This window comes from Podarcis vaucheri (assembly GCF_965113315.1).
Source record: "Podarcis vaucheri genome assembly, chromosome: 6".
NCBI classification, from domain to species: Eukaryota; Metazoa; Chordata; class Lepidosauria; order Squamata; family Lacertidae; genus Podarcis; species Podarcis vaucheri.
In genome coordinates, this window is record NC_138764.1 from 4,637,944 (window position 1) to 4,650,366 (window position 12,423).

Below are 12,423 nucleotides of genomic sequence, written 5' to 3' on the forward strand. Positions count from 1 at the left end.
GCTCTGATTATGATCATGTGGTATGGCTTAATACGTAGGCCAGGGTCCAAAGAATTGTGAAAGCACTGCCATGATCCCAAGGAAACAGGATTTGTTCATCTCAAACAGCAACACTCCTATCCCCTACTGCATGGCAAACCATATTTAGCTTCTAATTAAATTTATGGTATATATTGGAGGGCAGAGCAGAAGAGAGAATGAGAGACAAACGCTTTGCATCAGGTCTTTGGATCCAGGCCATATATTTTAAAATTAGAATCATAGAATAGAATCATAGAATCCTAGAGTTGGAAGAGACCACAAGGGCCATCGAGTCCAACCCCCTGCCAAGCAGGAAACACCATCAGAGCACTCCTGACATATGGTTGTCAAACCTCTGCTTAAAGACCTCCAAAGAAGGAGACTCCACCACACTCCTTGGCAGCAAATTCCACTGTCAAACAGCTCTTACTGTCAGGAAGTTCTTCCTAATGTTTAGGTGGAATCTTCTTTCTTGTAGTTTGGATCCATTGCTCCAAACTACAAGAAAATGAAGCAAAATCCCTCCTTCCATGTGTAACTAAGGCTGTATCATATGCATCCTTACAAGGAGGTAAGTCCTATTCACCCTGGTGCAACTTTCTGCCGAGCAATTGCTTGGAGAGCTGCCATTCTAGTTTGCTTTTGGAAAGAGGCATGGGGGCGGCGGCACCCCACAGTCTGTTCTTGTAAAGGAAAAGGTTGTTCCAGCAAGCAGCCAATGAGGTAGCAGGGGCAGATGAGCAGGTAAGAGGCCAAGAGGCCACAGCTGCTGAAAGGTAACCAAGGAGGGGAAGGAGCCTTATCCCCAACCAAGAAGAGGTGGAAAGGCTGCCACGAGGCCTCCTCCAATCTCTCTTTCACTACCTTGCCAGCCACCTATCTCCACTATGGCTTTGATCTCAATCTTTCCTGTGATCATACATCGGCTTAGCATGTGCTCTGAAAGGTGTTGTCACTGAACATGTGGCCAAAATAAAATAACAATGTGGTCCTCTAAAGGTGGCTGCCTTATTTATTCCTTTAAGGATATGCCACATCAGGAAATTACTCAGTTAAAGGATGTCGTCTAAGAGAAGGGAGCTCATTTGATCATTAACAAATTCCACGAGGCTGTGGTATCCTCAAATGCTGGCTACTAGTTAAATTTGGCTTTTTTGTTTTGTTTTTTAGACTGACTATAAAAACGTGGTTAAATGGTTTGCTACAATGCCAATATGGCTGAATACAGGTAAACAGCTCCACACCTGGAAGGGCGTCAAAGCTGCACACTCCAAAGAAATAGACTTTGACATTCTTTCGATAAATAGGTTAGCAAAGCATAGGAGAACTAAGTAGTGGCATTAAGAAAAGTAGTATGCATTTATATTGTCTTTCCCGCCTTCTCTCTCCCACACAAGAGAACAAGGCCTTCAACTGGATAGTATTGGCTTAATGTAGGAAGAAGGGGGTGCATTTTTCCGGCTTAGATCACAGAGTTGGAAAACCAGCACAATATGAAGCTGCCCTGCGTGGGGTTAATACCATTCTAGGAGAAGGGTAATCTCTCCTGGTTTCAGCAGCTCTGTTCCTTTCCCTAAAGTTAGCAGCCCAGCAGGTAGGAAACAAACCATCAGTCCATCCACACGAGCTTTCTATCAGTGCCATCATTTGGCTAATGGTCAAAATGATGCTCCTCCACTTTCTCCTCCTGTAAATACAGGTGGAACTGGTGGAAGAGCTTTCTTCCGCTTGTTAAAAAAGAAAGAAGGAAAAGAAAGTATTCCCAATTAATACTGGCATAACAGAGGCTGGAGAGTCATTGAAGAGGATTGTGAAGTTTGGGTGTACTGTACTTTTCATTCCTGGTAGAAAGTGGCCATCTGTTCTTGGAGGCTGTGCAAAAAAAAGGGGGGGGTCAGGGAAGTGCCTGTAGGCCGTTTTCCACTCAGGTCCATTGTGTATCAAGGCATGCCTGTTCATAACAAGTGTTAGCTTTGTATTCCCAAAGCTGAATACTGACACAATCATTTGTGAAGATTGTTGCAATAATGGATGGCGGCAACGGTTGCTTTGAAACCCCATCTGCCTTGCGTTGACTTATCCATCCTCAAAGTGTGATTTTGCTGTTTCTGTGGCTCCAGCAGCCCTTCTTGTTGGTCCTAGGGAGAGTCAAGCTGGAGCGACTCCTCAGTTTCACTTCCCTGTCAAGGGAGGTTTTTTTCCGCAGGATGAAGTCAAAGTTCACCTGGCTGTTCATGGCGTAAAAGACATTCGCGCTGTCCGGGATGACTAATTCTGCAATTCAAGGAAATAACAGGTGGTAAAACACTCCCCTGTTTTTTAGTACAGGAAGCCCACAACTTACCTACTTTTAACTTTTGCATATTCAGCTTTATGCACTTGGGAAAAACATTAATCCAGGGGGAGGGAGGACTTTGGCAATCCCACGCGCCATTGTTAGCTGCTTTGAGCATGTTCATTTTTGTAGGAAAGTGGGATACAAATAAAATAAATGAATGAATGAATGAATGAATGAATGTGTGTTGACTAGACACAATTTTGCCTTTAGGCACAATCCCCGGAACATAACCCCTGTGTAAGTTGCAGGCTTAGCACTGTCTTCTCGTGGTCTGGGTTCGTAACAAAATTTAACAAAGAGCATGGGTGAGTCTTGCTGGATTCTCTGCACTATGAAGCTAACAGGAAAATGTCCAACATAATGAGGAGCAGGGTGACCTGTGAATGGCCCCTATAGTGCAGGAACCAGCCCTCTATGATCCCTTACTACATGATCCCTTCCTTTTTTGCCCTCGTAGTAGGTAGGCGTGAGAGTGTGATATTTTGATTGATCACATTACACACAGAAGGGTCTGTGGGCCTCTCTTCAGCATTGCAGCCCTGGTGCAAGTCGCCTCCTTCCCCAGGCTTTCAACCTCTGAACAAAAGATGCCAGGAGATCCCACTGTGGTCAGAACGCTTGCAGCCTATCTAGCTTCAACCCTCACCCTGGTGGCTCCTCTTTTCTTTGAACGAGCAAGCTGTGCCCTCCATCCCTGCCAATGGCAACCCATTCATTTTGTCTTGCAGAACTTGCCCATTGTGAAAAGGGGGCCTGCCTACCTGTGAAATCATTGCTCCTGCTTTCAACCCCTAGACATCGCTAGCTGGTGACTTAAGAGGTATCACAAGCAGGGAGAAGCAAGAGACTGAATGAGAAGAGTTCCTGCTTTGTTCCTGCTTTCCTTAGTGTTTGTCTCTGATTCTCCCCCCACCCCACCTTCTCTTACTGTTTCTAGGGAAGGGAGCTTCACCATTCTCCAGTCAAGGCTATACCTACTTTTGAGGTGATGGAATAGAACATGTAGGCAAAGCCTTTGCCTCTTCTCACCTGCATAATCTGTAATTAGCTGTTTCTTGGGGCACAGCACAATCTTTTACATTGATTGATCAGCTCTGGAGCTCTCCTTGATAAGAAACCTCGAGCAAGTATTAGATGCACCATAAAAAGAACATTCATCCTATCCTATCCTATGGATAAGTGCATCGTTTTAGGGCAACACATTCTGGTGTGCATCTGTCATGTAGGAGTGGCGTAGTGCAGGCCCTCCTACAGCACAAGGTGCTGTTTTCCTTACCTTTGTCCTCAGAGATGACCTGCACCAGTTCATAACCCTCTGCAGTATCAGACTCCAGATTGTGTTTCAGCATTGCTCTCTGGATGACGGCAGGAGTCTTGTCTTGGCTAGTCAACTGGGGAAAAGTTTACATTAAGGCCGGCATACTCTCAGAAGCAGAATTTAATTATCTGTTCCCTATTATCAGCACACTAGGTATTAAAATGACTGTTTCTGAAATGAAATATCAGCTATGGCTTAAACCTTCAGATGGCAGTGACCTGTGACAACACTTTGTTGAGAAGAAAAGATCGCATCCCAGTGCAGACGCTCTCGTCCCCACAAACAAGTCTGTTTCCGGAGCCAGTGCTTATGGAAGGATATGACGCCAATCTAGCTCTGCACTGTTCAAACAAATGCTTACCAAACTATGGCATGAAAGTGTGGTTTGGGAAATTAAGTAACCTTGTTGGAGGTGGGGGGAACCTTCGGCCCACAGACCAAATGTGGCCCATCAAGTCTCCCCATTTAGTTCACAAGGTCATTTCCAGGCCAATTTCTGACTAATTAGAAAACACTAATGTCAGGGTTACTTCCAGATCCTAGCTCACAGAGGATCACGCTAGCCAGCGATTGTTGATTAAAAGTCTTTATTGAGTTACAGTCTCCATTCTTGAGCTGCTGCGTGCAACCCTACGCCTTATGCTTAGGTCGGCGTAGCTCCTTCTGAGTCTCCGCCCCTTGCGCACCAACTTAATATCCTAGCCCTGCTCCACCTTTTCCGCCTGACAGTTCTCCTCTGGGTCCCTCTGCCCCCCTGGGTCTCTCCCTTCCGGGATTCTTCTGACGCTGACCCCCCTGACTCCCCTGTCTCCTGGCTCTCTTTCCGGGCTGCCTACTGCGCCACCTTCCTGTGCATTTGAACTTGGCGCGCGCGCCCAACCTTCCACTTTCCGTCTAACCGTCACTTCGCTCCCCGATGAAGGTGTGGCCACTCCTGACTCGTGCCCTCCCTCCTGTTGTGAGCTGCCAGCGCTAGTTCCCAGGCGCTCTTCCTCTTCCCTACTCTCTGGCGGTGACGTAGGTCCCGATCTCCAACTGCTCCCCTCTGAGTCCCCTCTGGCTCTTTCTTCCTGGGGTGTCCCCCTAGTCTCCCCCCTTGCCCTTGCCACTGGTGCTCCTCTTTGTGAATCTTCTGATTCACTGGACAGACTCGGAGATCTCGGGTCGTCGTCGTCACTCATCCTTTCTTCTGCCTCCTCCCCCTCGCTCTCTGTTTCCTCCCTTGCCCTCGCCTCTGCTCCTGAACCCCTGACATCCACCCCCCCCTCAAAGCCCCCCCTTCCCCCCTCCCCTCCCTCCGGTGCGGGAACTGGGTGCTGCAGTGTCAAAGGGACGAATGTCGGGTACAGTTCGCTTCCCGTGGCCGGCCTCCATCCGCAGACTCCCGGTTCTTCCTCCCTGCTCTCGTCAACGACGGTCACCTCTGCTTCCATCTCCGTGCCGCCGTGCTCGAGACCCTGGTTGTCCCCGAAAAAGTCCATGTCGGTCTCTCCCTCGCTTCCTTCTGTAGGCGTAGCTCGTCCTGGACCCTCCAGCCACTTCCTGCGCCACTGCTCCTCTGGTCGATCATCCCACCAATACGAGGGTTCTGAGGCAGATCCCGAGGGTGACCCCTCCGGGGAACGGGCGTCTCGTGTCGGTTCCTCATCCGAGTCGAACCCCCGGAACGTGCTGGCTGAAAGCGTGGGCGTGAAAATCCAGTCGTCGAAAAAGTCCGCCGGCATTGGCCTATGGGGAAAGAGGGCATGAAACTCTTCCTTGAGCAGAGGTTCATCTAGAGCGTAGCCCGGCACCCAGCTGTTGGCATTGGCCGGGGTGCCCTCCTTAGCGAGAAGGTATTCTACCCCCTCTTCCCCCCATCTGGAGTCCAAAATCTCCGTGACTTCGTTGAGGCGCACCTCCTGTGCCACTCCCCGTTGCCTGGTTCCCTCTCGGAGCGGACTCGGCGCCGTGCCGGGTTCCTGAAACCTGTGCGGTGCCTTGTAGGGAGTGAGCACCGATCTGTGGAACACCGGATGCATTCTGGAACCCTCCGGAAACGTCAGCCTGAAAGCCACCGGGTTGACCTGCTCTTCGACTTGGTAGGGCCCCAGTTGCTTATGCCCTAGTTTCTTCTTGGCCAACGACCTGGCCGGCACTGCGTGGGCTGCTAACCAGACCCAGTCTCCCACCTGGATCTCTTCGCCAACCCTTCTGTGTTTGTCTGCCTGCACCTTGTATGCGTGTTTGGCCAGCTCCAGGTGCCGCCGCAGCTGATCGTGAACCTCTTGCAACTCCGACGCGAACGCATCTGCTGTCTGCGGCTCCCCCTCCACCAGTCTTTCCAGTCCCGGGAAGGTTCTGGGGTGCCTCCCGTTGTTGGCGAAGAACGGCGTGACCCCCGTGGACACGTGCTTCGTGTTGTTGTAGGCGAACTCGGCGAGCGGCAGGTAATCCACCCACGTCGCAGGCTGTTGATTCGCATAGCATCTCAGGTACTGCTGCATGATGGCATTGACCCGCTCCGCTTGCCCGTTGGTCTGCGGGTGTCTCGCCGACGCCAGGTTGATCTTGACGTTTAGGAAGCCCATCAGCTTCTGCCAGAAGTTCGAGATGAACTGCCGCCCGCGGTCGGACAGAATAGACCGTGGCAGACCGTGAACCTTGAACACGTGGTCTATGAACAGTTTGGCGGTTTGTTCCGCCGTGGCCACCTTCGCACACGGGATGAAATGCGCCATCTTGGAGAACAAGTCCACCACCACCAGCACGGCCGTCTTGCCCGAGCTGGGCAGATCCGTGACGAAGTCCAGGGCGACTCTCTCCCATGGCTCGACCGGAGTTTGCAGCGGTTCCAACAGTCCGGCCGGCGGTCTGTGCACTGGTTTGGCCCTCTGGCAGGTGTCGCACCTCGCCACGTAGTCCGCGACCTCCCCTCTCATTCCGGGCCACCAGAAATCCCTGGCGACTAATTCCACCGTCTTCTCCTTGCCAAAGTGCCCGGCAGTGGGCGCGTCGTGCAGCTGATGCAGTACCTTGGCGCGAAGTTCGTCTCCCGGCACGTAGATGGCCCCTTTGCGGATGAGCAATCCATCTCTCAGCTGGAACCCGTTGGTCGCTGCCGTGCCCCTTCGCATCTCAGCCATCTTTGCTTGCGCGAAAGAGTCATTCTGCAACGCTTGTCGCACCGCCTCCAGGTCCACTGTCGCCGCAGCGCACGCCCACACTGTTGGCGCGAAGATGTGCATGGCGGCCGCTGGCGTGGCGTCCTCCAGATACTGTGGCTTACGGGATAGCGCGTCCGCCATGATGTTGGTGTCCCCCGGGACATACTCTATTTGGAAGTCGAAATTCGCAAAGAACTCAGCCCAACGTATCTGCCTCTGGTTCAGGAACTGTGCCGTGCGCCAGTGCTCCAGATTCTTGTGGTCCGTGCAGACCTGCACCGTGTGCTTGGCTCCAATCAGGAAGTGCCTCCATGCTTTGAACGCTGCATGAATAGCCAGCAACTCCCTGTCCCAGATGGTGTAATTCTGTTCGGACTTGCTGAGCTTCCTGGAGTAAAACGCTCCGGGCCTCCAAACCCCCTGCGGGTCCTTCTGCAGCAGGACTGCTCCGACGGCCCTGTCCGAGGCGTCTGTTTCAACTCTCATCGGCCTGCTAGGATCGACATGAAGCAGCTGTTCCTCCGAGGCGAAGAGACGCTTGAGTGCCTGAAAGGACTGCTCCGCCTGCGCTGTCCAAATGAACTTCTTTTTCTTGGAACTGAGCGTGTCTGTAATGGCTGCAGTCTGCATAGCGAAGCCTTTGATGAACTTGCGATAGAAGTTCGCGAAGCCGACAAATCGTTGGACCTCCTTCCGGTTGCGTGGGCTTTTCCAATCCAACACCGCTCGAACCTTGGCGCTGTCCATGGCGAGCCCCTTGTCAGACAACCTGTATCCCAGGAAATCCACCTCCGTCACGTCGAATTGGCACTTCTCCAGCTTGGCGTAAAGCCTATGTTGCTGGAGCCTGCTCAGCACTTCCCTGACGTGTCTGTCATGCTCCTGCTGCGATTCCGAAAAGATCAGGATGTCATCCAAGAAACAGACGCACGTCTTGTAGAGGAGCCCCGCCAACACGTGATGCATGAAAGCTTGAAAAACGTGGGAGCCATTTTGCAATCCAAAAGGCATAACTCTATATTCGTAGGTGCCCAGGGGTGTGAACATGGCTGTCTTCCACTCATCTCCTTCCCGCATGCGAATCAGGTTGTACGCCCCTCGCAGGTCCAACTTGGTGAACACGCTGCCCTTGCGTACTTTCGCGAGGAGGTCGTCGATTCGGGGCATGGGGAAGTCCGACGGCTTGGTGACACTGTTCAAAATGCGGTAGTCCACCACGAGCCTTTTCTGGGGCGTGTCTCGCTTCTTCACAAAGAATACAGGACTGCCCCCCCGCTGCCTGGGACTCTCGGATGAAACCGCGTTTCAAATTATGATCAATGAACTCCTTGAGTTCCTGCAGTTCGTCTTCAGACATGGAATACAGCTTCCCTTTGGGCAGCGCCGCCCCCCGCAGCAGGTCAATCTTGCAGTCATATGGTCTGTGGGGGGGTAGCTTGTCTGCCTCCTTCTCGCAGAAAACCTCCAAAAATTCTGCGTACTTGTGGGGAATCGCTTGCAGCGTGCCGAGCAGCAGCTGTGACTCCTCTTGCTCCCCTTCTTGCTGGGGCATGATGCAGTGTTCAGCACAAAAGGAAGAACCGAAGGTCAGCTGCCTCTGGTACCAAGCCAGCGTCGGGCTGTGCCTGTCCAGCCAACTCATGCCCAATACGATAGGCGTGTCTGAGAGTTGAGTGACGTTGAAGCTGATAATCTCCTTGTGATTTCCAAGCCGCAGCACCATAGGTGGCGTCTGCTTCACCACTTGCCCCCCTAACAGCTCCCTGCCATCCACCGTGACAACCTGCAGTGGCAGCGCGGCAGGCAGCAACTGTATAGCGTGCCGGTCGACAAAGTCCTGCCCTATGAAGTCTGCATTGCTTCCCGAGTCGACGGTGATTGGCACGTCCATGGTGATTCCATTGGGTAGCTGGAGCGATGCGGTGAGCCTCACTACTGGCTTGGGCGGGAGGGGGTCCATGGGCGGTAAAATCTCTGGGGACTGCTTCACTGACACGTCTGGCTGGGCCCCAGTGCCTCCTCTTCCAGCCAGACATCGTCGTTTCCCTGCTGTGGTTCTCCTTGCTGCGTTGCTGCAGTCACCATTGCTGAGGCTGCAGTGTGCTTGTGGAGCCTCCGGGGACACTCTTTCGCCAAATGGCCTGGATCCTCGCAGATGTAACACTTCCTGTTCCCTCTAGGAGGCTTCGCTTTCACTGCTGCCGGTGCTAGGGCTCTGGCTGCTGACTGAGCCCTTGCACTCCCAACCTCCATCGGTTCCACCCCTCCCCCTGTTGGGGGCGTGGATTGCGCACACGCTGCTTCTCTGGGAAGGAAGGAGGAGCCCCTGGCTGGTTCGCGCCCGCTGCGCCCTTCGTCCCTGCTCCACGGACGTTCTTCCAGCCGCACTCCCACCGCCAGCGCCCTCTGAACGATCTCCTGCGTGGTCCGGGGTCTCTCCCCCCTCGCAATCTCATCTTTCACCGAGCTGTTCAAGCCCTCCCAAAAAAGGTCTCTGACGGGAGCCGAATCTCTGTCCCATTCCAGGGCACTGACCAAAGCGAAAAAGCGGGCATGATATTGCCGTACGCTGGCCCTCCCTTGTCTTAGTCCGTGCACCTCCCTTTGGGCAAGATCCACGTCAATGCTTGATAAAAAACAGCCATCCATCGCTTTAATAAAGGCGTCCGCATTTTGGAGCGCAGGATCCTTATCCCTCCACAAATTGCGCAGCCATGCTTTAGCGTCTCCATGCAAATGGGACATGATGAACCCCACTTTCTCTTGTTCATCTCTAAAGTCTTTGTGCAGTAGTTGTAGTGCACACATTACGTCTGCTCTAAAATTGGGGTACTGTTGCAAATTCCCATCGAAGTGCGAGACCAGACTGCCTGTGCGTCTCCCCAACCCAATCCCCTCTGATTTGGGTGTCTGTTGCCCCTGCTTCGTAAGCACGTCCAACCTGACCTGGAGATCCCTGTAGGCGGCCGCTGCGTCCTCCTCTCTCTTCCTGGACGCCACCGCCTCGGCAGTCAGTCGTGAAACCGCGTCTCTGAGTTCCGTTATTTGCTGTTCGGCCGTCATATTGTCTACCGTTCGTGAGCTTTCTTGTAGGCACCCGCTTTCCCTCCTCTCCGCGAGGTCGTGGATGTCCACAATTTGAAGAGAAGGAGCTTACTGTCAGGGTTACTTCCAGATCCTAGCTCACAGAGGATCACGCTAGCCAGCGGTTGTTGATTAAAAGTCTTTATTGAGTTACAGTCTCCATTCTTGAGCTGCTGCGTGCAACCCTACGCCTTATGCTTAGGTCGGCGTAGCTCCTTCTGAGTCTCTGCCCCTTGCGCACCAACTTAATATCCTAGCCCTGCTCCACCTTTTCCGCCTGACAGTTCTCCTCTGGGTCCCTCTGCCCCCCTGGGTCTCTCCCTTCCGGGATTCTTCTGACGCTGACCCCCCTGACTCCCCTGTCTCCTTGCGCCGGGCTTTAGGACCTGGCTCTCTTTCCGGGCTGCCTACTGCGCCACCTTCCTGTGCATTTGAACTTGGCGCGCGCGCCCAACCTTCCACTTTCCGTCTAACCGTCACTTCGCTCCCCGATGAAGGTGTGGCCACTCCTGACTCGTGCCCTCCCTCCTGTTGTGAGCTGCCAGCGCTAGTTCCCAGGCGCTCTTCCTCTTCCCTACTCTCTGGCGGTGACGTAGGTCCCGATCTCCAACTGCTCCCCTCTGAGTCCCCTCTGGCTCTTTCTTCCTGGGGTGTCCCCCTAGTCTCCCCCCTTGCCCTTGCCACTGGTGCTCCTCTTTGTGAATCTTCTGATTCACTGGACAGACTCGGAGATCTCGGGTCGTCGTCGTCACTCATCCTTTCTTCTGCCTCCTCCCCCTCGCTCTCTGTTTCCTCCCTTGCCCTCGCCTCTGCTCCTGAACCCCTGACAACTAATTATCTCTTAGATTTTTATCTAACCTCTCTTCTGTTAAGTGGCTTTGTTCAGCAAGCAGAGCTTGGTTCTGTGCACAGAAGAGGGAATTCCTTCCTCGGTGGCTGCTATGGAAACTCCTTTTAAGATGCAGCTTTCTATGTACTCCAGACTGCTGGTTCACCATTTTTTGGGATGATGATGATGTAGTAGTAATAGTAGCAGTAGCAGCAGTAGCATCCTGCCCTTCATCTTAGGTCGGTTCACAGCACAATCACAAAATGTTTCTTAAAAGAGCTTACACATAGCAACTTTGCTCCTCAAGGGGAGAGAGAAAAAGATTTGACTTTTTTGCTTTCTCAGTCCTGGTGTGGCTGCGTTCTGTTGCCACCAATCAGCTGGAGCTGGCACCAGGCAAGGAGACTTTTTTTAATGGAACGTGGAGCAAAGTTATACCTAATCAACAAATGCAGACAGAACGTCTTAGTTTAAGTTAAGCACAGAATGTAGGAACATAAGGAGCTGCCTTTTACAGAGTCAGACTGCTGGTCCGTCCAGTTCTCCAAGGTTTTGGAAGGGAGTCTTATCCAGCCCTACCTAGAGATGCCAGGAATTGAACTGGGGCTATTTGCATGAAAAGCACATACTCCACCACTGACTGGATGGAAAGCGACCCAGAAGGAAGCCACCCCGACATTCATTACCTACCACGATGCTCTTGTACATATTGCCATTACTGTCTTCTACACTGATGCGAATGATGCAGGTGTCTTCGTTCTGCTGATTGTAAACGGGAGGCGAGACTGTTGAGGTAATGGAGGTGACTGAGATGGAGCGTTTGTGCATTCTGGGGTTGCTGGCCAGTAAAGGAGGAGACGAGAGGGCATTGGTGAAGGATGACAACCCTGATGAAGACGTGTCCATCGAGTGGATAGAGGAACAAGAGGAGGAGGATTCAGAGAGCTAAGGGGGAAATCACAAAATAAGAATATTCATTTTACTAACGTTTGATGTTAAGGACCTGTTCAAAAACCACAACTTGCTAACTGTGGAGCGCTGGGGGAAAATGAAGAACAGATCTGAGGTTCCTGCCCTTCACTTCACACTGAATGTCAGAGGTAATGACTACCACTGGAAAATCCATGTACTTTGGAAAGCAGGATCTCCCTGTGTGAGCATTTCCTTGTATGCGCAGCGAAAGGGGAGAGAGCATGAGTATGGAATCCACTCCAGTTCAGGGCAGAAGTATCATCTGAAAAAGGCCAAGACAGGAAATGGGTGGTGCCACATATTAGGGACCCCATCCCATTGTGGTCCCATAACATGTTTTAGTGTTTGGCACAGAAATGGCAAGCAGAAATGAGAGAGCACTATTTTCATAGAATCATAGAATAGAATCATAGAATCATAGAGTTGGAAGAGACCCCAAGGGCCATCGAGTCCAACCCCCTGCCAAGCAGGAAACACCATCAGAGCACTCCTGACATATGGTTGTCAAGCCTCTGCTTAAAGACCTCCAAAGTAGGAGACTCCACCACACTCCTTGGCAGCAAATTCCACTGTCGAACAGCTCTTACTGTCAGGAAGTTCTTCCTAATGTTTAGGTGGAATCTTCTTTCTTGTAGTTTGGATCCATTGCTCCGTGTCCGCTTCTCCGGAGCAGCAGAAAACAACCTTTCTCCCTCCTCTATGTGACATCCTTTTA

At 52.1% G+C, this 12,423-nt stretch overlaps 1 protein-coding gene across 6 annotated transcripts in view; it reads right to left on the reverse strand.

Annotated features, from left to right (window-relative positions):
- Window positions 1-1,086: 1,086 nt before the first annotated feature.
- Window positions 1,087-12,423, reverse strand: part of RGL1 (ral guanine nucleotide dissociation stimulator like 1) — a 144,770-nt gene continuing 133,433 nt past the window's right edge. For all 6 annotated transcript variants that reach the window (XM_082226651.1, XM_082226654.1, XM_082226653.1 and 3 more), the window contains 3 exons: window positions 11,427-11,681; window positions 3,636-3,750; window positions 1,087-2,295 (listed from right to left, as the gene is read on the reverse strand). In XM_082226651.1, coding sequence (XP_082082777.1) covers window positions 2,108-2,295; window positions 3,636-3,750; window positions 11,427-11,681 — 558 coding nt within the window. In that variant the 3' untranslated portion in view covers window positions 1,087-2,107. The remainder of the gene's footprint in view (window positions 2,296-3,635; window positions 3,751-11,426; window positions 11,682-12,423) is intronic.